At 33.3% G+C, this 27,962-nt stretch overlaps 1 protein-coding gene across 1 annotated transcript in view; it reads left to right on the top strand.

Annotated features, from left to right (window-relative positions):
* The window catches only part of mav (maverick), a 33,697-nt gene extending 6,289 nt beyond the window's left edge, over positions 1–27,408 (top strand). The window contains exons 2-3 of the mRNA XM_070646660.1: positions 23,019–23,196; positions 25,897–27,408. Of these exons, the coding sequence (XP_070502761.1) occupies positions 23,019–23,196; positions 25,897–26,993 (1,275 nt within the window). The 3' untranslated portion in view covers positions 26,994–27,408. The remainder of the gene's footprint in view (positions 1–23,018; positions 23,197–25,896) is intronic.
* The last annotated feature ends 554 nt before the right edge of the window (positions 27,409–27,962 follow it).

Below are 27,962 nucleotides of genomic sequence, written 5' to 3'. Positions count from 1 at the left end.
GGAAACACAAAATTGTAGCTAATAATTAAGATAATATCAAAATATAGAAGAAAAAGAAAATAATAAATTTTTTACGTGTCAATGAGCACATTACTTATCTATGATTGTAAAGTAAGCTAAATAATTCCTCAAATAACCGCAATAAAAATTGGAATTGTCACGAGTATGCTCCAGACTTATCGATTAGTCAATGAAGCATGTCTATGACGATTTTTTATGATTATTGCGTTAAAGGCCAAGTTTCGAGTGCTCACATGCAGTTCCTTATCGACATAAAAAATTCCTCACTTTTAAGTGGGTTAAAATCAGATTTTTTTACGTTTTATTTATTTTCAAGTGATTGTGAATTTTTTTTTTTTTTTTGGCATAGGAGGGCAAAGAACTAAACAATGTGAATGAGCTCAGTGATTATAAAATTACTCTCAAATACTCACGTTCTTTATCAAATATTTGCTATTCGTTCAAACGCCACATAAAGCAAAGAATCTGTCAATAAAATTTATTTTGTCTCTAACATCCGTGATAAAATGACGAAAGCTCATTCTCAATTGTTACGACAATGACGTAATTAACTTGGTGATTTTTTTTTTTCGTATTTATCTGAGATTTCTGTTTAATGGAACTGACTAATATCGGAGGTAAAAGCTATTAACCGTTTCGAATGAATGTTTTGGTGGGGTCAATTGCTTATGATGTTTCATTTTGATTTGACCTTTTCCATTGAAATTTGAAATTATTAAAAAATTCAAATTATTTGAATTCAAAAAATTTGAAATTCAAACTTTCAAATAAACTAAAAATTAGATTTAGAATTTTTAAAAATCCTTCTTAATTTTGAATTTGAATTTTAAAAAATCCGTTTAAATTTGAAATTTCAAAAATTGTTGAACTTTGAAATTTTAAAAACTGTTAAAAATTTGAATTTTCAGAAACTGATGAAATTTGAATTTTACATTTTTTAAATTCAGTTTTCAAAAGCTATTAAAATTTGAATTTAAATTTAAATTTCAAAATTCAAAAATTTAAATTTCAAATTTCTAAAAATTTAAATTTCAAATTTTAAAAATTTAAATTTCAAATTTTAAAAATTTAAATTTCAAATTTTAAAAATTTAAATTTCATATTTCAAAAATTTAAATTTCTAAAAATTTAATTTTAAACTTTTGAAAATTTAAATTTCTTTGAACAGCTAGAAATTTCAAAATTTCTACAAAAATCAAAGTGCAGATTAAAATACAACTAAAAGTAACATTTCTATTACCATCACTAGCAACCGACCCCAACAAAAAGTGTCAATGAATCTCATTGAATGAAATTACGACCCCAAAACTGTTACAATACCCAAATCAATTTGTTAAAAAAAGTTTCTTGTTCACTCAATTTATTATTAAGAGGTAAGAATAGAAAAGAGAGCAATGTCAATAAATCTTTACTCATGCATGAACATGACATCGAAAGTGTATCGAAAAAAGGACGGTAACAATGTTCAAATCCTAAGATTAATTCACGAACCCTAAAAAAGAAGTTTTAAAAAATCTAGAACAATTTTAAGCACATCAAATAAATGTCTATTAATGTTTTTGTTGGGTAAATTGTCATAAATATTTATTTTAAGGCTTTTGATACACTTGTGGTGTCTGTGCTTGTGATTTATCACAAAAGGTTAAAGCATAACATCCCAAACATATGGGAATTCATAAAAATATTAAAGCTCTTGGGTGGGAATTACGTGTTGAAATTCTCACATAAATTTTTAAGGATGTTGCTTGTTATCATGAGAATGATTCAGAGTTGGCATTGCCATTGGATTCGACATAACATAGTTATCATCTGCCTGCACGTAGACACATTGAATTCCACAATTTTTAAGTAGTTTTCCAAGAATAAGCAAATCACAAAATCTGAATTCTCATTTCCATCCACTTCATTCCAAACTTAGTTATGTCATTTTTATACGTGTTATACCGGCGAATTTGTAAACAAGGTTTCTCATTAAAGTGATTTGTAAGACACGCTCTCGCAATATTATTACTAATAACAGTCCGTTCGGTTTCTGTATGAAAAATTGTCTAACATTTTCTATACCCGAAGGGTATAAGACTAGCAAATGTTGAAAAATGGTGTCTTCAGGCTAACTCGTGACTCTAGTTCAGTAGTGGGCAACCTGTGTAACGCGTCACACTAGTGTATACTGCCACTGATATGCCTTGAACTGAATATTGTGTGCTATTTTGGTTGCGGTTTACCGCCAAATTGTGCCATGGGACAACAAGGTTGGGTATTGCCAATTTGGGCCAGTTTGGGCAATACCAAATTTTGTCAAACCTGGCTTGAAGCTGGAGTCAATTCCAGCTAATAGATAATGGGTATGCTCACTTAAATGAGGATGCCCATGAGTATACTCAATCAATATAATTGAGTATGCTCAATTTTATGACTATATTCATGAACATTATCCAAGTCTGTTTAGGAAAGTCGATCTAAAGACACCACTTTCCGACTTCTTCCTGCCATGTGCCTTACGGTATAGTTGCCATAAAAATTGACTACCCATAACTTAATGTCAATAAATAACCTTTAATTGCACATATTAAACTGTTTAAATTTCATACATTTTTAATTATTAATTTACATTAAATTTATCACATTTCCCATTCAAAAAATCAGGTTCCCATAAGAGTTATATCCATCTCGTTAATTTATTCTCAATTTTATTTTTTTGCCAACATCTTTCCGCTTGTTGATAAAAGTTATTGATAATCCACCATAAGCACTAAAAAAAAACTCGTTCATATGGAAGCATGCATAGCAATTGTTGCTGCAATTGTTGTGTCTTGAGGGTTATTGAGAATTTACGATACAATTTTTTTTTTATTTTTGCAAGTGATGCTTTTATGGAGCATTAAAGTATGACACTGGGATCAAGATTTTTTAATGTATAATGTAGAGTCTGTGCTGTAGAGATTGTTAAAAATTGATGAATATTAAGGAATTTGAATTTGATGTGTAAATGTGACTGGGTTATCGAGTAACGTCCTGACTGTTAGACATACTAGAGGATGTCACTTGTTTACTGACTTACTTCGCTGATCGTCCAGACCATTTGTGAACGATGGTCATCCTCAGATGGCGCCTAAAGCTGACTCTAACCCTGACTTCTGTCTGCCAAACACTAGAGGATATGATGAACCTAGATTAATGGTTTGCAACCTGTGTGTCGCTATGAACCGTATGTCGTGTGTGACTTCAGTTGAGGTAGACCACTAAGGTGTGTCACGGAAAATAAAAGATTTCTCAACAGTGACCTAGAGCCAGTAAGACTAGAAACTAGAAAAGGTACTAAATTTGACTAGACTTTCTTTAAGATGTAGCCCAGGTCGTTAAACTAGAAGACCAACACTTCGCTATTGCTAGTCACTTGATAGTCACTTGTAATACCTGAGAAACATGAACTAAACAAGCTATACGCGACATCGTGACAGTTGAATTTGCAACGTCATCATCATGACATATCACTCGAGTAGTACTCATCCAAATTGTCATCAACAGTTACAGACCTCCAAAACTCTTATTTCCTTATTGTATATAATAACACATAAATGACACCATTTCAATTTACCATCGCTTCTATTAAGACGCATTAATATCAAATCTCCACAAGTCATAGAAGTAGCAAAAATTAGCGTTAATTAAGACGATGAAATTGCCAAATTCCAAAATGATGATGTATCTGTTGATGAATAAGACAAGCACGTGAATTACGAGTCGCAAAAAGTAATAATCCTTTGACTTTTTAAGGCTTTGAATCGTGACTTAATAAGATTAATTTTAAATAAAAGTTATTAGTCAGGTACAGCTGTAAACATTAAAGGAGATGTCTTTTTGAAATTGACTATGACACATACAGCACAAACTTGTTTTTGGATATGCCTTGTACACAGATAAGAAGAAAAAATTTCAATAAATTTGGAATGAGGATTGACTGGATTATCGCATAATAATCGTAAATTCTCTATAGATAAACAGTTTCGGTTACTAAAACTTTTTTATCTCGTAGATTAGTTTATTTACTGCGGAATTTGATTCTAATGCTAATTTTTGATATTTATGAATTAAAGATTTTTTGGATCGAATTTATAGTTTGGTAGTAAAATGTCAATCATGTCTTTTTGCAAATTAATTGATTTTTTTTTATGATGGGACTTTTTTATGCTGGGATTTTTTGGGTATCTTATTTGATTTGGAACAGAGATTTGATAGATGAATGTTGAGGGCTATTAAGGGCTGGAATATGTATTGCTCATTTATAGTCATTCTTAAGAATTGATAACAAGTTATTCTCTTGATTTTGGTACTCTAAATGTTGAGAAATTCAGAAATAAACCCGAACAACAGAACGTGCATGGTAGGACAACGCTACATTGCCGTATTAACGGAAATATGCGACACTGCCATTGCGGCATGGCAATGCTTCTCCGTCGCATTAACGTTGCTCTGACGGCTAATTTTGACCAATTCGTTATGACAGAAATTGAGGTTCAATCCACTGTGTTGCTCGGGAAGGTCTGCGATTACATACACCACTGTCGACCGATGCATGTTCATTAAAAATCGACAAACTTGGTTGCTTTCGCTAATTGTCTTCAAATTGGCTCTAAGTATGCTACTTCCTTAAAGCCGTGGGAACAACATTTCAATAATTGCCGCTCGGACATGTTTCTATCCAATAAAATACCAATGACACTGCTCGAAATGATAACAAAGCGTTAAGATGACCGAACACAAGAAGAATACAATGTTCATTATCTACTTGTCCTGTCGAGTGTGTCCTTTGTATGATTTGAGGTTCTTTTTTTTGCTACATTTTTTTCTCGAGGTTAACAACCATTCGAGTGATTCTTAAACACGTTAAATTTTGCAATATAAAATAAAGTCTAGCAACATGTGACACAGTGAGGAAGGACGTTCACTTGTTAAGCAATAGAAATGTTTAAATCCATCATCCCATTCGAAGCCAAATCTTCAAAAATACAGCAATACGTGAGATAAAAAGAAGTCGTTCATTTATTAAGGAACACGGAAAAATTGAGGTTTTGAAGCCACCATCATTCGTAGTAAAATCTCGACCTTCCTCGACTTCCCTCGACCTCCCTCGACCTCCCTCGACCTCCCTCGACCTCCCTCGACCTCCCTCGACCTCCCTCGACCTCCCTCGATCTCCCTCGACTTCCCTCGACCTGCTTCGACTTCCCTCGACCTCGTACGACCTCCCTAGATCTCCCATGATCTCCCTCGACCTCCCTCGACCTCCCTCGACCTCCCTCGACCTCCCCCCTCGAAGGAAGACTAAGAGCGTCACGTAATAAATGAACGATTCCTAAGGGTCTGTTCATGTATTAAATTTAAATGGGATCATTATGCCATAACATAATAAGTGAATGATCTCTTAAGCTGAAAATCCATCATTAAAATCCTTAAAAGTCACAAAAATACTTGAAAAATGCCTAAAATAAACAAAACATGCCCTTGTAAATTAGAGATTTAAACTCTTTTGTGGCTATGTTAAAAGTTTTCAAGGTTTTCCAAAATCGGAAATCTTCTTAATTGTTTCAAAACTCAATGAATTATCTAAACTTATAAACTTCTTATTAATTAGTCAAAATCAGCATTAAGTTGAGATAATTGAGAAAGAAGTAAGAACAATTAAATTAAGTTTGGTTGACTGACATTTAATTGACTTTTTTCTTTGTGATATAAAATTTTATAATTTTAATAATTTTTCCTTCATCAAAAAAAATTCATCACAGTCACCTACAGCTTACAGCTATTGACATTTACATGCCCTTTCATGCATAATAATTAGATATACTTAATCATAAATTTTTCAAATATTTAAAGGGACTTTTATGTACATTATGTTGTTATTTCGTGCCTTAAATGGAAGGTCAATAATTTCAACTCGATAGAAGAATTCCACAATAAATATTGACTTTGGGTCTCTCATGATCTATTGATTCATAAAGCACGGCAGTAATATGTTTATTCATTCGCACCTTATGTACACAATTGATAGATATTTTATAAGCAATAACATACGGGTTGAAAGAGCTGACTTTTATCACAATGTCCTACATCTTATAGAAAGTCTATACAAGCTGTAGATCCATATGAAGGTTCTTGTTAAAACATGTTTAAATTGTTGACATAAAATATTTCTAGAATTAAAATAAAAATCGACAGGGAATTTCCCATTTGAACTTGAATATGCATACATTTTAATATGCAGAATAAGCAACATAGAACGTTGAGGGATAATGCATATGAGAAGGAAGGAATTTGATTTGACTTTGAAACAACAAACATAAAAGCTAATGAGGCAACTTTTTTTCATAGTCAGAGCTTTAAGTGATGCATTTGTATGTGATGTCTTGTGGTGTGGCTGATGTGTTGGGGATTTCTTAGATTTGCAGGAGTTCAATGACAGGTTGAAGTAGCTTACTTGCTATCCCGCTGAGTCAAGGTTCGATTTGATCGAGCTGCATCATTGGAATTGATCAAAAAGAGCCACTGCGGTGCCAGAATGACACTTTCACGTCTTGTCGTCAGCAACGTGATGTAGCAATGTCATAGCAACTGTATCGTGCTAATCGGGTAGTTTTTTGAAGTCCATACAGCTTATAATTGATCAATTGACTCAAATCCTTACTAGAAAATCACAAATCGGCACCAGGCTGGCGTTACCCTAACCTGGTGCCAGATTCAAACTGAACCCAGTACCAAGTCACAGTCACGTCAGCCTGGGGTCTGATTTTTGATCGGTTAACAATCTGAGCTAGATAGAACCAGTTATAGGCGACATCTGAGTAAGGCCATGGATCACAGTTGATCTGTACGGCAAGCGAAGTAAGTAAGTAACAATCTGTGTAATTCAGGTCAACCTGTTGCCATCCACATCACTACCAAATATCCCCCAAAAAAAATAATTCTTTACTATAGAAATTTTCATAATAAACTTAATCATTTTATCGCAAAGCTGACAGCTTCTTCCATCCAACTGACGAAAAAAAAAGAAAGCATGTGAAGCTACGTAATAAAAATGATAGTAAAATTAAATTTTCTATAGAATATTCTGTGCACACAAAGAAGTCAACCATAATAGTAGTTTAGTCAACGATAGAGAGTATTTCTTTATTTAATTTAATCATGTGCATGTGCATGGTACATGCAATTTTCATTAAACTTACAACATATAATAATGTTGAAGTTTCCGTGAGAAGTAAAGAAAACAACATAATTAAGTTATTAAACGCTAATCTATCAGAGAATATTGTGTACATAATTGCTTTATAGTGAATAATATTGTCTGGGCTGTGCATGGTTGTCTGTTGAGTGGTAGACTGTTCGTGGTTTTTTGGAGGTAGTGTGCAAGTCAACAAGTCAGATGCAAGCATAATTTAAAGTTGTTAAGGTCTAGGTTTGATACTAGAGTCGATTTTAACTTTCTTACTGTAACCTGTAACATTATGTGAAACTTTGGTTACAAGAAAATGCTGTCCATCTGACTGTATCACCTAATTTGCACTGTTATGTGCCATGTAGCTACTAAAATCGACTAGATTAAACTCAAATTCGAATTAATTTCAAACCATGTGACTTTAATAAAGCAACAGACTCATTTTGAGCAAAAGCAGCAGTGGCTGAGTTGTTAGAGCGTCGGCCAACCGAACCTAACAACCCAGGTTCGATTCCAGAGCCACTCTAGTCGAATTTATGTGCTTTTTTGCTGTTCTAGCTATTTCAACTCAATTTTTCCATCCAGAAGGATTCGAACTTATGTCCTGATTAAGATTCTATCTTATAGAGTATTTGACCGTGCTGATTCCCAAACAGAATAGCCTCCTTATAACTCACACTCAACTGTAACCATCCGCTTACAACTATCACATTATGTTAATCATCCATTTACCTCAATTTTGACCCTCAACTATACCAACTAAATATCTTTTTTTCTGTTATCATAGTGATCACAATAATCACAGTTATATTGACGCAGGCTTATCTCACAAGCACGTGAAATTGTCGCATTTTGATGGAGAGACTGATACAAAATACTACGTTGTAACATTCTTTGTCATACTCTCCGTATGAGTCACATACGGAATTCTAATTATAAAAAATTGTGATGATAAAGCCTTGAGAAAATTATGACTTTAATTAGAATGATTGTAATTTATGTAGCTTTAGTGACACATAGTCGAGTGCCAGAAGATTCACTGAATTAAATTGAGTAATTTGATGCAATTTTTGTTTTTTGCGAGAATTGTTGCATAATTGAGTTTAAGGATTGATTTCCGGGGATTATTTCTTACTTACTTGCCCATGTGCGCATGCTGCACGGACAGAATGTCCAAAGCCGGTTCTATCCTTCTACAACTTCTGCCAGTTCGGAATGTTTAGGACTTTGGATCTCCTAGCATCCACAAAGTCTGATACTATCTACTTAAATACTAGAGTTTCCTAGATGTTATTTTATGCCTTAGCAACAATAACATATCCCTAATGTCAACAACATGTATCAACCGGGACAACTTATAATCCAATAATTTTTCCCAGAAACAATTAAACACGTCAATTTAAAAGCGATTAAATCCAAGTCATGAGATTTTTTCGACATTTTATTAAGCATACAGCATAAGTTTAATATCAAGTAATTGCAAACTTACTCATTCTTTGACGAAACTAAATGAAAATGCTGCAAAAGCACGTCATGTGAAAAATCAACATGATATTAGATTATCAGTGGTGGGGAAACTGTGTGATGCGGTACAGCTTTGTGGTGAGGATTGACTGAAACTGCATATAGATATACGCTTCTTGGTAGTTTCAAATTCTTTGGGGGCATATTACAGTAGTGGGCAATCTATGTGGTGTGGAACACCATTGTGGAATCCCTCGACCAAAACCATAGACGGTGTACGGTTTTTGGCAGTTTCAAATGCTTTTGGAAACGCACTAATTTATGGGGAAACCTGTGTTATGTGACACCTTTGTAGAAAGTCTCGACCAAAACCGTACACAGTATAGGGTTCATGACAGTTCCAAATATTTTTGGAATATTTGTAAAGTGGTGGACAACCTGAGTGCTGCTGCATACTTTTGTGAAATGCCTCGACCAAAACCGTACATGATATACGGTTCATGACAGTTCCAAACAATTTTGGGCGGCACACTAGTACAGTGATGGGCATCCTATGTGTCTCGACACACTAGTGTGACGCAACGAACCGTATATCGTGTACGGTTTCGGTCGAGGTTGTGTGCCTCACCACACAGGTCGCCCACAACTGCACTAGATTATCATTATCATCGAAAAAACTTTTCGTCATAGTTTCAAGCAACCCAATGTCATCACTATGAAAGAACAGATTTAACGTCACATGAACAGAATTATGCCAAATGCCAGCACAGAGAGAGGGAGAAAAAAAATAAATAGTATTTCAACCTACGTCAACATGCTTTATTTTATCTGAGAAAATAGCTAGGCATTTTTGGGAAATATGTATACCTAAAAAAAAAGTGAAACTTTGTTTGCAAAAGTAAATATCTTAGATCAAATAGAAGCGGAATGAATATTGTATAATAAATATTTTTATGCTTTGAGTCACAAAATGCACGAAGCATTAACTGACAAGTGTTGTCTCTTTACGGTCATAATAAGACAAGCACGTGCTCATAAAGTAATTAAATATTCAAGATTGAGGCAATGAAGATGTATTCAAAATATTTGGTTAGGATATCGAGAATTTTGTAGATTGTTTGATCAAATATTAGCAACAGAGTCTAAGTTTTTATAGTCAGTCAAACGAGTAAATTAAATTGTCAACAAGCTATAAAATAAGATACATTTTGAATAAATTAATACATTATCGAGTCATAAATCATAATTTGAGTAAATTTTTTTACTTTTAGTAACGCATATTTTGCCGTAAAAAATTTGATTTGTTAATAATGATTTTGGTTGATTTATTGTGGTTGATTTGATGTGAAACTAAATGGCTAGCAACACCAAAAGACGAATTTTAAAATTTCAAATTTTTCAATTTTTTTTTAAATTTTTAATTTTGAATTTCAAATTTTTCTCAACTTTTAACAATTTTGAAGAATTTTAAATTTTTTCTCAATTTTGATGAATTTCAAATTTTTGTCAATTTTGAACAATTTCAAATTTTTGTCAATTTCAAAATTTTCTCAATTTCAAATTTTTCTTTTAACATTTCAAATTTTTCTCAATTTTAAATTTTTCTCAATTTTGAACAATTTCAAATTTTTCTCAATTCTTGAACAATTTTCAATTTTTCTCAATTTTGAACAATTTCAAATTTTTCTCAATTTCAAATTTTTCTCAATTTTGAACAATTTCAAATTTTTCTCAATTTTGAACAATTTCAAATTTTTCTCAATTTTGAACAATTTTAATATTTTCTCAATTTCAATTTTTTTACCATTTCATATAAAAAGAGTCAAATTTTATAAATTTGATAAGAATTCAAATTTTCTAAATTTTCTTAAAAATTCTAAATTTAAGAACCATTAAGTATTTTTTGACAATTTTAAAACATTAAATTTTCATAAAAAGCACTCAACAAGCTCCATCAAAACAGCAACAACAACAAAATATGAGCTTCTAAAAAATTTATAATTTCCTATTTTCCATCAAAAGATCCGAAAAATCTGTCCTGAACGAGAAAAATATTCGTAGAAAAAATCGTAATATTTTTAGAAAATTTTTCGTAATAACAATAATAAAAATGCGATACAGTTAGATCACATTGCAATGCGAGTCTCTCATTTCCATTTCCTAGTTTAGCTTTTGATTTGAAAGTCGATGAAAAATATTCGAAAAATTTTTATTACTCACTGAGTTATTTTCTGAGTATAACTCAAGCCACAATAATTTTTTACTTAATTAAGTTTGAAATTCTCGTGGGTTTCCGCTTTTTTTTTATCACATAAACAAACAATCAATTTTGATTTTATCTCCCCAAATAATATACTCTTTCGAATACGGGATTTTGATGAGCAAGGAAAAATAGATCAGTTTTTTTTTTTTTGTTATTATTTCAAAAATTAACGGAATCGTATGCCCTACCAACGCATTTTTTTATATTTTAAACTATTATTTAGTCATGAAAATATTTCTTTGTGCGGGATCGTTCAGTTATTAGGTGATGTTGCAGTTAAGTAGAATTGCTAGTCAAGTACCTTGTTGGTCGAATTGGTAAGGTGCTGGATTCAAATTTGACATGGTAACTCGAAGGTCATGAGTTCGAATCCCAACAATTTCCAAATTTGTTGTTTTTCGGAAGTTTAGATACTTTGACTGCTTAATCAACCCTAAATTCTCTGGGCTCAAGATGATCAAGCTAAATTGGAAGTCAGGGCAACGATAGATTAAGGACCGGGTAACTTGAAGTGAATGGTCAGACAAAGGGACGAGAGCTACAAAAGTACCTAGTGATTGGAATATTGATAGATTGGATCTGAAAGCATTCACATAATATGCCAATTTAAGGGGGTTGCATCTCAAGCAATTAGGGAGTTGGGTACAGAGAGGGTAGGAGATTCATTCCTTTAGCAATATGAGATGCTTTTGGTAAGGAGGAGGGAGAAGGATCGTTCCTTAAGCAGTTAGAGATTTAAGTACGGAAGGGGTAAGAGGGTCACTTTTTAAGCAATTGGAGATTTTGGTACCGAGTGGAGAGGGGATTACTCCTTAAGCAATTAGAGATTTGGTACGGAAGAAGGAAGAAGTCGCTCCTCAAGCAATTAGCGATGATTTCGAGAGTGAGGAGATGATTTCGGGATTGGGATCAAATAGTCAATTTTCCATGTGACGTAACTCATGAACGCTCCCCTTCCTTGTTTTCTAACATTTCATCTCATCACATACCATAAGTTATTTTTCTTTCTATTTTTTTCTCAAAAAAAACAGAAGATAAATTCCCATAAATAGGGATCCCTCAACGGAAAGGATCTATAAATAAATCTGTCATCATTACAAATAGCTGCAACTACTTGTTGATATTCCCGTACACGTCTGGAATTTTTTGTGTTTAATCTTATGTTTATTTACGAAGTCAATCCTCGGATGTCACATAATGTTTGACAACATGTTATTAGTTATGTGCATAAATTGTACTTAAGTAAATGTTCTCATGAATGTGCCTTCCCCCATCATCAAGTCTTTTGTAGGATATTATAATCGTATGCCATGCGAACATTATATCCATTATTTTATTTATTTAAATCTATTTACATTCTTGCATCTCTTAGTATTTACATGAAGAATTATGTTGATTTTCATAAAAAACAATTTATGTGACTTGCTGACTACGGGAAGTACTTTATGGAAAATTCTTGTGATGAATGTGAGTTATGATTTTATGGGTAAAGTAAGATTTGGAATTTTCTGTTGAGTGTTTGAGGTTAGAGAGCTATGATTGCCGAATTGGATGAGTTAGTGATCCAGGATGTCTTGAAATGAGCTGTTATGTCGTGCAGAGGCAGTTGTTGAACCTAAATTCATATAACTTTGTGGGAATTTTCATGAATTTTCAGATTTATTAAGAACAAGGTTCTGGGGTTGATTTCTCTGGTATGTAAAGGTATCGTACGGTAAAGAAGCACTACTGGCATAATGCAATGGTACACCTGGTATGGCAAAGTGGCATACTTGTCCTATACCAATGGTAATTCCAAAATTGCATCGATGGTACGGCATAATGGTACGATGATATGATATTGATGCAATGGTATGGTAGAGGTGTACCAGTGGTACGGTAGAGGTGTACCAGAGGTACGGTAGAGGTGTACCAGAGGTACGGTAGAGGTGTACCACTTCTACGGTATAGGTGCATCTGTACGATATATTAGGGGCATCCATATCGTATCTCTACCAGTGGTGTATCTGTACGATACCGTAACGCACCGTGCAATACCATTACGTCCTACCACCAGAAAAATCGGTCTCAGAGGCCATAAAAGCTATAAAAATCCTCAAAAAGCACATTAAACGACCAACTTTCCACTTAACAAGCATAATAAAGCAAAGCTTGTCTCCTGTCCCACACCCAATCCAAAGCAACATCTCACACCTAATAGACCCCTGAGTTGACATCAAATTACAACAACACAAGCTACGCTACCTTAAAAACTTAAACAATCTATGCTTTTTTTTTGTGATATCAAACATGATAAATTGTCATGGGATCAATAATATCATTGAGAACGAGAAATCGAGAAAGTGTATAAAGTATATAATGTTTAAGGCACGTCTTTTATGACGTTTCAATATTGATTTACCTTATTTCCATCTAGATATACTGGATTAAAAAAAAATCAATGTTAAAGTATAAACCACGAGAAAATCGTCACACTGACAATATTTGTATAAAAATGATTCGGAATTAGATACTTAACCAGATCAACAATATCAATTTTAATCAGAATAAAAAAAAACCTGGTTTCTATACCAAATACAATTAGCAACTACTGACGAATGCGGTAAACCACTCGGATGACTTCTTTTATGATTTTATTTACTATGGAAATATCTGATTTATGACCAGTTCCAACAACACATCTCGGATAGACTCTAAAAGACTTTTCAGCACAAAGTGTGGTTGGCAATAAATCTAACTGACTATAGAAAGTAACAAAAGCAATAATAAAAAGTTTGTCAAATGTGAAATGACCAAACTGAGTCATAAAAGGCGTCAGAGATGAAAGCTTCTCGTGTTTGAGGCATCATATAAATCCAAGAAGAATATAATTGAAGATTTCAGAAAACCCAAGATTATGTCAACATGTGGACATTGGTTACGATAAAAAATATTATTACACATGTTATAAACAGATAAGAAGTGAGGATTAACGGTCACAGCACACGGGGTTTGTTTAATGTGTGAAATGATGAGTTTTAATGTTTTGAGGGATTATGAAGGTTATTCACTGGTGATGTCGGATGACTAAGAAGAAGAACAAAGATGAGAAGTTGTCAAATTCACACGAGAATGTTTGATTTTTTGAGCATTTTACCTCAGGCGACACAATGTTCTTTTTGACAGCTATTTGGAAGTCACAATTCATTGTAACTTCATATGAGCCTCAATTTAGACTCTTCTTGATAGTTTGTGTCGTTAAGGTAGAATTCTCAAATTAACACAAACAGCACAGATCAGATAAATAATCAAAAGTGACTCCAGGAGGGCATGACTCTGAAATTGTGCATCACTCGATTTCAATCCGGTACCATGCCAGAGTAACGTCTTCCTGGTGTTAAATGTTGGATCGATTGACTGACTTGTGCAATTAAGATTATAATTTCTTTACTAAAGCTACATACTCATTCATACCATTGAACATTATGAAGAGTATAATCAATAGCTTGGCTGGGTTGAACCGAAGAATGTTCCTAGGACATATACCTTACTTTATAGGAGCTTCTTATCTTATAGGATAATCAGTGGGGTATTTATGTACTTAGGTCAAGCTATGTCCTAGGTCTACTATTATTGATCCAACACACTAATGAGAACTGTGCAATGAGCATTACATAGAGTAATACAGTTTAAATGAGCACTTTTCAACACTCTACAGTAGCCCTCAGTAACTCAGTAAATAAGAGTACTTGACATGGAATTTAGAGAGCCTGGGTTCGAGTCCCACAAAGTAAATAGCGGCCTATTTGCCTGTTAGGGTAAGAGGTTCAAGTCACACTGGGGTTATACTGTCAGAAGTGTACTTCTTTCTCTGTAATCTTATTTGCAGTAAGGTTTCTAATCTCATACTCTCCCTAAAATAAACAAATCTACCTCAGCACTTTCTCTTTAACCGTTTTAGCGTTACACAACATCCAACCAACCCTAATTAGCTAGTCGTAAAAAAAAGTAATAATTATCACTGCTTATATGAGCGATGCAAGATACAAGATTAAAGTTTTTTTAACGTGATTCACGAGCATACAAGTGAAATATGTTTCTAGGTCAAGGATGTTTATAGCTATATATTCCATGTGTTTACTGACATTTACCTTCCTGTTTGTATCTGATTCGTTGTAAATACTTAATTTTGTTTACACAAGCATGGTTTGTCAAAAGTATGTTGGTTTTCGTCCTTTATAGCCATTAAAAAAAATTGTAATATTAAGGGATTGTAGCATGAAGAAGCCTGGAGACCGAAAATCAGCTGAATTGGAAGAATTTTATCATTTTTTTTCCGCTTGTGTCAAAACAGACTCGATCGTCAATAACAGTAAGAATGAAAAATATCTAAAGAATAAAGAATTACGCTTCTGTAAACAAGACATGCACATATGGATGCTGTGGAGATGATTATTTTCCGTATTTTCTATAAATAAAGTCTTCAAGTCGTCCACAACTGAATGCTCATGACAATTTTACGATTTATATCAACTTAAAAATGTCCAATAACTTAGATTTCTGTCTGTGACAAAAATAGCCAGACAACGATCTAATTGATTGACATACAGCACAAAAAGTTCTTCTTAATTTTTCACCCGAATAATAAATATAAACATATGAATAATTATTTAAAAAGTGAAAAAAATTAAGCAGACATCAAGGAACGTCGATAATTTTGACAGATGTTTGATGGAAGTATGCTGGCTTTTTGAAACAAATGCTGATATACTTTTTGGCTCAATTGGTGGACATATTATCGATTTAATTGTCTAAGTACAGATAAGATTCATGAGTTCTTACTGGCAATGCTCGTGCTTGACATATTAAGAACTCGCGGTTTGCTTATTGAATGATTCATCAGTAATTTGTCACTTCTGTCATTTAGCGCCTATATTCGGGTGTTGATGCATTCATCGTTGTCAGCAATGTTTTCAAAAAATTTGACCATTTTCAACTGGATCTTATGATTTTATTTAATGAGTCCTGGATATTATTAAATCCTATCATTATTCTGTTTAAGGACCACGAATGCACGAATGACCACAAATGCTGTAGTGTTGTACACTCAATGTCACTTGATCATATTAAATTGCGTCAACCCACCTATCTCGTGACACGTCACAATGATGATGATGACGTTAAAAAATCATTCACCACAGTATCATGACAACGATCAACTGACTTTCATATGACGATTTTTCCGATAAACCACCATAAAGCTTGCATATAGCGGTTCATTTGATCATTGTCATAGCCTCACAGCGAATGATTTTATAACGTCATCGTTTTAAGCGAAAAATGCAAATGCATTCGCTATCAATTGACATCAAAGCTGTTGGATAATCAGATGTTGGTTATCTGTTTTGTCGACGGTCGTCATGATGTGTGGCTTTGGAATGTGGTCGTTTAAAAATTAAATATATCTAAAACTGCATTTTGCACAATTAAAGCTGAATAAGGTATTGTTAGGAATTTGGTTCTAAGGCTGCAGGTGTGCAGCCTTGGATATACAATAAGGTCCAACCTAAAACTACAGGCCTATGCATCTAAAATGCAGCAAATGCAGTCCTGCAGTTCAAGTTTGGAAACATAACCTCGACCCATGAGTACATCAATCATCAACTTATCATCCTCAATGTTTTCATTCTTAGAAATAATAATAAACGGTTTTATAATTGATAGCAATGCAACCACGTGTAACATTCTGTTAGACAAATTTCTGAAAACAAATCATAAAGATAAGATGCTATGTGCTTGATACGCAAGTGATATTAAAATTTATCAAAAATGTTCCGCATAATACAGTCAATTTGCTAATGATTATGATACCCCATTACCATTGAAACTTGAGTCCAATAAACGTTTATTAGTATATTATTCGCAAAAAAAAATGTTAAGAGGCTGTTGATCAGTGGTGGACAGACGTTTTTTGTGTCATGACACATATTGGTGATTAGATAAGATTGAAATTGCACATAGAATGCGGTTTATGAAACTTTAATGGAAACACTAAAGTGGCGCAACACAATAGTGCACCGTAACACATCAATGTGTCAAAACACAATAGTATGTCACGTCAGACATATGTACAGCAACAAAATCTAGTGTCACGTCACACTAATGTACCACAATATAATTGAATATCGCAACACAGTAGTGTGATGCAACACAATAATGTGTCACGACACACTAATGTGCCGCAACCAAAAAGTGTGTCACGTCTCACGAATGTGTCGCAAGTCAATAGTTTGTCTCGTCACACGAATGCGTCGCAAGTCAATAGTTTACCACGTCACAATAATTTGTTGCAAGTCAATAGTTTGTCACGTCACAATAATTTGGTGCAACACAGCAGTGTGTCGAATGACACAGCTTGGACTACAATGCAATATTGTGTCATGTCACACATTTTGCACAACACTGCTTTAGTGTGTCGCGTGGCACAGTTTGTACAACACTGCCTTAGATACTGTGTATCATGCCAAATCTATTTATCAATGACTTTTCGAAATGTTCGTCAATCAAATATCAATTTAGCTCGAATTAAGCACTTTATCGTCTAATCAAATATTAATTAAAGCACTTCAATTTCTAATCAATTAAACTTCTATTTCAAAATTGAATTGTAATACTGACAAATCAAAATTAAAACATTTTATCGTCATAAATCCACATTGGCAATGTGATAATGAGCTTCACTCATCGGAACAGCAATTAAAAAACTTCTTATCAGTAAACAGTCCATCACTCACTAGACTCTTACTCATTGCCAATGCCAAAAATAACAAAAAAAATCTATTTTTAGTGTAAATAAATTCTATTTTTATTTATCAATAATATTTTTAAGACAGTTTAGCAGTTTAAGTCAGTGATGAAAATCTCGTCTATTTTTAGGTTACGCAGTTGTTATAAATTTTCAAAAAAAAAAATGATTTTTTTTGTTGTTAAGAATCATTTAAAGTTTATAAAAATAAAGGAAGAGTATCTACACATTTCTATCTATAGGAATAGCTGTGTGGCGTTTAAATATTTAAAGAAAAAGTAGCAGGAAAAAAAAATATTTATAAACTCATTCGACTTAAATTTGCTTATCATATTTGAATGTTCAAATAATGAGGTAGTGAAGCTTTACGAAGGAGCTTTAAATTTTACATATGAGTAAGTCGAGCTGCAATGTGGTAATATGTGTGTGGATGAAAATAAACAAACTATTGCTACTTTAACCTTCTTTTAATAAGATATTTCTTGAAATTATTGAATGGGCGTTCATAAATTAAGTCAGAGGGGATTTAAAAAATCATAAAAAATTCTAATTATTAAAATTTCAGTTTTTAAAAATTTAAAATTTCAAATTTCAAAATTAATCAAAATTTCAAAATTCAAAATTCTTCAAATTTCAATTTTCTAAATTATTTGAAAATTTCAATTTTAAATCATTCAAAATTTCAATTTTCAAAATCATTCAAAATTTCAATTTTTAAATTCATTCAAAATTTCAAATTTTAAAATCATTCAAAATTTCAATTTTTAAAATCATTCAAAATTTCAATTTGAAAATTTTCAAATTTCAATTTTTAAAATCAATTCAAAATTTTAATTTTTAAATTCAATCAAAATTTCAATTTTCAAAATCATTCAAAATTTCAATTTTCAAAATTTATTCAAATTTCAATTTTTAAAATCATTCAAAATTTAAAATTTTAAAATCATCAAAATTTCAATTTTCAAAATTCTTCAAAATTTCAAAATCTTTTGAAACTTCAATTTTCAAAATCATTCAAAATTTCAAATTTAAAATTTCAAAATTTCAATTTTAAAAATTTTTAATTTAAATTCAAACTTTAAAATTTTTATAATTTAAACAAATTCTTTTAATTTTAACAAATCATTCTCATAACATTCATCAAACTCAAACATTAGACACCATTCTACGACGACCCCCCTCTAAGTGCAATCGAGCACTCAATTCATCTTATTTCATTTCCGTGGAATTCCCTCCGCAAATGAGCGTGCCACACATGTTATAAAGAGAGAGATTGGGCAACTTATCGGAATGACTTGCATATTTTTTAGAGCATCCAAAAAATTCCATCTCAAATAGCGGTTTATTGCGGCCCAACCTAATAATATGCGAATTTAAGTGCTTTTTTTTTATTTTGGATTTTTCCAAACGATTTCAATTCATAAATTAAGGAGCTATTTATATTCATAAAAAATCTGTTTATTTCCCAATTCCCAACGATATTTTCTTATGAATTCGTACACGAGTTAGAAAGTGTCAAATCGCGCTTAATTCCTTGAAATTTAATTTACATCTTCCTCCCCGGGCGATTATTTATAATTAAATTAATTAAATTACTCGATTACAATAAATAAATCCCAAAACTAGAATCGGAACCCAATTTATTCAAAATTTATGTCCAAAAGTGACAATGCAAAAATTTTTTGGAAAACATCCTAATTGACTTGATATTTATGGATGAAGTGGACATAACAGCTTAGCAGTGACTTTGCAAAAATATCAAGCAGATCATCCTGATTTTGTTTTGAAACAGTTTGACGTTATCAGACGCGAAATTCCAGGTTTTATGTTGGATTTTCCCGAATCTTGCTATATTTATGGAAGATTTATGGCATGCAGTCACAAATATAAAGCAGGTGAATGTCTGAGAAGCTTGTTCGAGTCTCAGTCCAGTTCTATATTAAGGGAAAAATAACATTTTATTTTTCGCGATTTATGATGGGGATTTTTGATTTCCCCGAGTGGATACACTTTGGTGTTCCGGGTCAGACATTGACGTAAAACTGGTGATTATTTATGATTTTAAGAACTTTAGTTCAGATGGGAATTTTCACGATTTTTAAGAAAGTGTCCGATTTTTTTCCGGGATCGAGGTCGAGGTCGAGACTGAGACCATGAGCGATATTGACACCGGAAGTGAGACCGAGACTGGAAAGTCTTGGTCACGGTCTCAGACGCATCACAACATCCCACATGAATTAAAATCCCTAATAACTTGACAAACATTAAAAAATATTCCAAAGAAATTGAGATTCAGCATAACATGTCTATCTCCATGCAGGAAATCGGGAACATTCCCTTTAGATTACAAGAAATTCTGTTATTATTTCACGAATATTGAACTTTACCCGCCAAAAACAACATTTAATGAAAATTATATAAAGAATTACTAAAGAGAGATTATTGTTGATGAAAACAGAGAAGAAGCATGCTGTGTAGTTTTATAAATGATATACTTTACGAATACTATCTTTAATAGATTATACAAAAAAAATGTTTTAATTTCGATCAAAGTGCGTATAGGAAATTGGGAAGTGTGAGTCATTAGCAGTGGTGGGCAACCTGTGTGACATGGAATATGTTTGAAAATGTTATGGACGGCATGCGATGTTTGAGGCTTTGCAGTATGTGGGACCGCGAAAAACAAAAGGTTGTCCACCTCTGGCCCATAGCAATAAGAAAATCACATGCTTATTTTCACTTCTATGATGAAATATTTCACAATATTATTTTATATAAATTTAAAATGAGTATGAAATGCACAGAACGTGCAAAGGTTGTCGGCATTCTCTTATCATGAACCTTGAAATGAGATAAAATTTTAATAATTTTCTTAATTTAATCCCTCGGCTGTTTTTTCACATCAAAATTAATAAGCAATTTACTAGAGTGTGATAATAAAATTCAGACAAATAAGAAGATAATCTGCATTAATTACAGTATTTTTTACGAAACTACTTAAAATACATTCAATACTTAGAAGAAAAAAATCAATAAAATTTAATTAATAGCTGAATTCATCAAAAGGTATCGTAATTACGACAATAGATTTCCAGTTTAATCGTAAACTATTAAAACAATTTATGACAACTATAATCCTATAAATTATCCATAGATTTATAAATGTGAATTGTCATTAGTGTAATTCAGTGGTGGACAGCTTGTGTGGTGCGGCACATGGTCATAGAATTTCCAAGCATATTTGAAAAGTCATTAGTGTGGTGTGACACTCAAATGACATGACAATTAGTGTGATAAGACACAGGTTGCACATTAGTGTGACACGACACACAAATGTGCACATTAGAGTGAACGACACACAGGTGGCACATTCGTATGGCACGACACACAAGTGGCACATAAGTGTGACACGAAACACATTACATTAGTGTGACACGACACACGGGTTGACACATTAGTGTGACACGACACACAAGTTGCACATTAGTGTGCCACGACATACAGGTGTGCATTAGTGTGACACGACACACAAGTGTGACACATTATTATGTCACGACAAACAGGTGCACATTAGAATCGCCACGTCACACAGGTTACCCATTACTGATCTAATTCAAAAATCTATAGGCAGTCAATGATATAATTAAGTACAATTAGATATGTGTAACCATGAACTAACTGTATAATATTTCATAATAATTTGTAACTATGTCAAATCATGCTGTGTCGAGTCTTTTTTTTATCGCACACAAATATGTCATACGTCACATTAGTCTCTCTCTGCACTATGTATTATCAATTTGTAAACAATGTTCATTCTTCTTTATTATCAATTAAATAATCACGACATACATCTTGCGAATTATGAGGTTCCCTCGTTCGGTATATGAGCGAATGATTCAATGTTCACTGACTGATAAGAATGATAATATACCACACAGACACAATATGTCATCATGATCATCTTTTTTTTGTACATTATACGTTATTAACACACTATTATTCTGTTTACTTTAAAATTTTTATTCACGTTGATAGCAATGACCAATTGTGGGGGTCGTTTGGACGTTATGGAGAGGTGAGGTTTTGGAATTTTTGATCTGGCTGATCCCTTTGTGATTTTATTCCTTTTATGGGCTATCTGTTCAGATTTGCTATTCGACAGAACTCAATGGAATCAACAGCAGTTATGAGCTAAGTCCTGACTGCTGAATACCCAAAAAATAGTCAAACGACGATTGAACCTAAGGCATGGCTTATTGTCAATAAATATAATAATTTTACAGAATATTGCTGCTTTAGCAAATTATAATTGAGGACTGGCAAGTATCAGAACTCGACGATGACTTTAATTGTATACGAAGTCGAGTTGACTTAAGTCTACTTTTCCATACAAAATCTGAATTCATTTTGAGCTCTGTCAAAAACTAGCCGGCAAAATAATAAGCTATGGACAGCATCTATGAGAAGACATTAACCACAACTTTCAACTCGAAGTTAACATGATATGTAGATTGATGTCAATAGCTTCCTTTCATGAATTCTTTGACAGTTCTCGTGGTCTTTTGCTATCTAAATGTCATGCTTGAAGACCTTAGCTAACGGAGATTCTATTAGTCTTCTATAGCATGCCTTCTGTCTTATAACATGCCGAATCCATAGAACCCTGTATTTGGTCCTAGAAATTGGCAAGCGGTAGCTTGTGATAAGGTCAGTTTCAAGCGACATCTAAGGAGGCATTCAAGCCTTCTATCACATTGATCTGTACAGCCAGCGAAGTGACATGAAGTCATACATCAAATACACAGCTTCAAACCCAAAACTCGCTTAGCTACCGATTAATTTCATATCATTTCCATTGACTTTACATCATACCCAAACGACCCTTAAGTACATTCGCCGTGATCATGCTTAAAAACGTGCTGCTGTGCTCTTAATTGATGGAAAAGTTTTTTTTTTAAATTCTTTATGTAACTCCGCGAGGTTAATAATATTTTTTGTTAATAAAACATTGCTAATTAAATATTTACGATTTTAAATTTTATGGCAATGGTGAAGTTATCAAAAAAATTAAGTCAGCACAGCTTTTGTTGCTATGATTCAATTATTCTTGTAGTCCCTAAAGCAATTAGAAACAACAACTTTTAACGATCAAACCAGTTGATACTGATTTATGACTGTTTAATTTGTTCATGTCTTAATTAGTGACTAGAAATCAGCTATTAGTTCCAAAATTATATTTATGTCTTATTTTTTTTGTTGTTCATTTACAGGCAAACATTAGTCAGGAGGAGTACTTTACCAAATATAAAGAATATTTGAATAAAGTCAATTCCCGTAAGAAGAGATCCATGAAATTATATGGTGATGATATCACACGGACTGTATTTGATGATGATGATGACGAGGACAGTGAAACGTTTAAGAAAATATTTACCTTCCAATATTCGAGTGAGTAAATTTAATGCAAAATACAAAAAAAAAAGAATGTGAATGGAATCTCATATTATCGCCTCATTTATTTGCTTAAGATTTATTACGTATGTATATTGACTGTTCAGCTGTTGATTTAATCACCTAGAAATTCCGAAAAAAATAATATAGTAACTTTAGTACCGGAAGTGCTGTTGATTCTGGTGGTTCTGGTGCTTCTGTTACTGCTGTTGCTTCCGTTGTGTTTACATTACATTGTGTAAACTTAGGGAAAGCAATACCGAGCTGTAACGGAACTTACTTACATTTTTGGTCGTACAGATCGGCATGATCGCCTCCGTTAGACGTCTCCTAAAGCTGGCTCTATCGCTGGTTCCAGTACTTCCATATGCCTATTACCGATACCAAATGCAATTATCTCTATGAATAGCTCCTCTCCATGATTTCTTGGGCCTTCCTAAGTAGCTACGAAAATTACAGTAGCTTTTTACTTAGGTTTGGTCCAGGACCTGAATGAGGGTTTACTCCTGAGTACAACCATGTCACTGTGTTGCCTTAAAGACATGCCAGCACCTTATTTGTCTCTAGGGTTTCCAAAAACGGGAATTTTCCCGGATATTCCCGTTTCCGAAAGTCATTCCCGTTCCCGTTCTCGATTCCCTAAATTTTACGGGAACGGGAATTCAGAAACCCTATTTGCCTCCCCAACAGGCAAGCGATCGATTTTAGGTACCAAAATGGTGTTTCTGTCCTAATGGATATTCTGCTTTCCCCAACTCTGTACGCTGCATGACCCAGGGTATATCAATGCAACGTACCTAGCCACAATTTGTTTGTCGCGAATCACACAAACCGAGTTAATGTGACTAGAACAGCGAAAAAGTATCCGAATATGACTAGACTTTCCCTGGGATTGAACCCTGATCGTTAGAACGGTAGTCCAACACTCTAACCACTTGACCATTGCCGCTTTTTTGCTGCTTCTGCTTTTTCGCTGCTTACTAGTCTTTCTGTACCATGAAAGCAAGCTCTTTGCCTGTTTGGGTATGTCAAAACTAAGAATTAAGGTCAACCGATGTGTAGAGCTCGGACAACAATTTACAAATGAAATTCCTTTCAAGCATCTCCAACTACATCCTTAAAAGGACATTTTTTTCTTTAAAATTATTTCAATAAGTATCATAATTGAAACGCTCAACAGCAGTAAAATGTGATAATAAAATGACACGTTAGATTATTGTTTGTCTAATATATTTCGCTCTTCATCGTTCCGCTCGGTGTTGGTAATATAGAAGCACAGATAATGGATGGAAGAGAAGAAAAAAATATTTCATTAGTACCTTGACATTTCACGCGTGATAAGATGCTTGAATGACTCAATTTATTCATTTGTTGATTTTTTTTTTCTTGCTGCTCGCCATTTATCTTAGAATTTTTTTATTTGATCTATGCCATCACTGGCTGTTTTTGGTATATGGAAGATAACAGTTGATTTTGTTTATTTTGAGCGCATTATGTGGATTTGGGGTAATTTTTGGGAATAGTTTCTAAATTGAGAATTGTTATTGAAGGGTGTAGAGTTATAAGGAATGTGTGAATCCTTGTCATATAAGCAACATGGATAGGAATCGAACCCACGTCTACCCAAATGAGAGAACTTTTGAAATCCGGTCAGTTAAATTCATCTAATGCCATGAGTTCGAACTGTTGGAGAATTGAGGAACCGAGCCATTTCGAGACAGATTCGTCTCCAAGTAAATTCCAAGGGATTCCGGGGTACCGAGCAATATTAAGATAGATTCGTCTCAAGGTAAAGGGGAATCTGAAGTACCGAGCCAAATCCAAAGGCTTTTAGGATACCGAGCAATATCGAGACAGGTCCGTCTGTAGTCAGTTCGATCCGAAGACAGATTCATCTGTTCATGTGACTCAGGACTCCAGATTCCTTTTTACTTCAACATCACGAACACAGTCTGTCAAAGCACAATGATGATCGATTGCGATGTCTTAATTCAAGACTGGGAAGATTCCTCAATTTTCAGACTTTTTGGTCCAACTAAGCCACATGGCAGGTCTTTAAAGCTGAGTATGTCCCTAAATGTCGATAAATTCCATGAATTTCATAAGAATTCCCCAGCAGAGCATAACAATCCTCTCAAGAGCAGAGCAAACTAAAAGTATCGCTCGTGGACATGCTAAACTTGCATATTTGAGTAAATCACGCATAACAGGCCCTTCCCCTGTTAGGAATTCCAAAAAATTCCCACAAACATTCCCTCAAAGTCAAAATGTCATTATCACATCATCAATCCTTTTATGGCAACAAAAATATACACAAAAAAAAAGAATATCTCACAATCCTCAAAAATAACAGATCAAACAGACAGTCTGACGATCCAAACAATGTGACACCCCCGCATCCTTAAGATATAAAAAATGCGATTGAAAATATTTACAGCGCTCTATCGTTCGGGATGTTGGCGTTTTGAGGAATTACAGCAGAAATATTCATAAACATAATAAAAAAATATATCAAAAGGAATTTTTTTCGGAATAAACATATATTTATTTCTCTCACATGATCATTAATGGCTTCACTGTTGGTATCGACCACATACGAATGTATCAATCAATATACATCACATTATTGAGCAATATAATGAGACTTAATTATATCCAATAAACTATATTAATTTAAACATTTTTTTTCTTTCACAGATCAATCGAATAATGTTGGAAGTAAACGAAGAAGACGTTCGACACCAGATGATGATGTTACATCATTAAGTTTTGAAATTAAAGATAAGAAAGATCTACCAACGATGGTTGAGGAAGCAATATTAAATGTGTTCTTGACAAATAGCATTAATTTCAAATCAACATCAGCTAACTCAAGAGCTGATACAGAAATTGAAAGTGATTATGATGATAGCAGTTCATCAAGTTACGACATATCACCAAAAAAATTCACACTTAAGTCAAATAGTAAAAATACAGATAAATCTCATCAAGTTCATATACGACATTCAGAGTCAAATAAAAGGCAACACTCAAATAGAAATAAAATACATTTTATTCCAAATTCATCTACAATACGTCTACATGTGTATCAACATGAGCCACAAAATGGTAGAATATTTTTGTTTCACAAAGATATAACATTACCAATAAGTTCCAGTACGGATGATAAGAAAATTGCATATAATAAATGGGTACAATTGGATTTAACCTCAATCGTTAGGACATGGATTCAAGGAAGTGATAAGGAATTGAATATTGATGTCTATTGTGAGATGTGCACAAAATATGGCATTTACATTGTCAATGATGCTAGTCAAAGTAACAAGCGTATGGATGAATCAACAAATAATCCAGCATTGAATGTTATTGGGGCAATTGTTAGATCAAAAAGGAAGACACAAAATAATAAAAGAAAAAATAATCAAGACGCCAAAGAGAATCAAAAGCTTAAAAAGACACATTGTCGACATAATGGCGAAAAGAAATGTTGTCGACATAAATGGACAATTGACTTTAAAGAGCTTGGTGGATATGAGTATATAATTCAACCAAGACATTTTGATGCTGGCTTTTGTGATGGTACATGTCCATTTAGACACAATATGGGTAGTAATCATGCATATTTTCAATCATTAGCACATCATCAGTTGAAGAAGGATGATGTACCGAATGTTTGTTGTGCACCGACACGCTTACAGGATCTCGAAATTCTACACATTGATGAGAATGATCATACGAAATTAAAAGTAACAACAATGAAGAAGATGCGGGCAATGAAATGTTCGTGCACGTAAAAAATGGGACGTCATTGATGAACAATCCCCAATAAATAAATCACTTTTCTCACAAATCAGGCAAAAACAATTCATAATAAGTTCCTAATCATCAATTTTAATTTATTTTTGTTATTATTAGATTTGTATTTCCATGCATCCCAAATATTATTGGCATGCAAAACTCAATTTCTAGTAGATTAAAAAACAATTTTTTTTATTATTATTTACCGAACAATATAAATAAACGAATGAGTGAATCGGTTGCCATGATGAGCACAATCATATGCCAAATTGTAGATTATTTTTTTTTATTTTGTTAGAATATGAATAAGCCTGTTGGCTGCACTCTAAATTAATGATTACAAATAATTTGATTTTATATACAATTATGGAGGGGGGTCGATTGGTTGTTACGTAGCCAGATAAGCAGAGCTAGGAGTTGAATGAATTCGACTTGAGTTGAGTCAAGTCAAGTTGAGTTGAGTGAAGTCAAGTTGAGTCGAGTCAAGTTGAGTTGAGTGAAGTCAAGTTGAGTCGAGTCAACGCAAGTCGAGTCAAGTCAAGTTGACTCAAAGCAAGTTGACTAGACTCAAGTTGACTCAAAGCAAGTTGACTAGACTCAAGTTGACTAGGCTCAACTCAAGTTGACTCATAGCAAGTTGACTAGACTCAAGTTGACTCAAATCAAGTTGACTAGACTCAAGTTGACTTAGCTCATGTTGACTAGGCTCAACTCAAGTTGACTCAAAGCAAGTTGACTTGACTCAATTCAAGATGACTTGACTCAATTCAAATTGACTTGACTCAATTCAAGTTGACTTGACTCAACTCAACTCAACTTGACTTCAATCGATTTTGAACACTGTGGGAGACTCAAAAGTATCGATTCATCCCATTACGTAACAAGTGAACATCCCCCTTATTGTCAAATTTGATTTATATCATATGACGCATTTAACAGTCAATGAAAATTCAATTTTGCTCATA

This window comes from Chironomus tepperi, unplaced genomic scaffold (genome assembly GCF_022539635.2).
Source record: "Chironomus tepperi strain 1889 unplaced genomic scaffold, CSIRO-AGI_Ctep_v1 contig_364, whole genome shotgun sequence".
Classification (NCBI taxonomy): domain Eukaryota; kingdom Metazoa; phylum Arthropoda; class Insecta; order Diptera; family Chironomidae; genus Chironomus; species Chironomus tepperi.
Note: the sequence above shows the minus strand (reverse complement) of the source record. Positions and strands in the feature narration are given on the sequence as shown.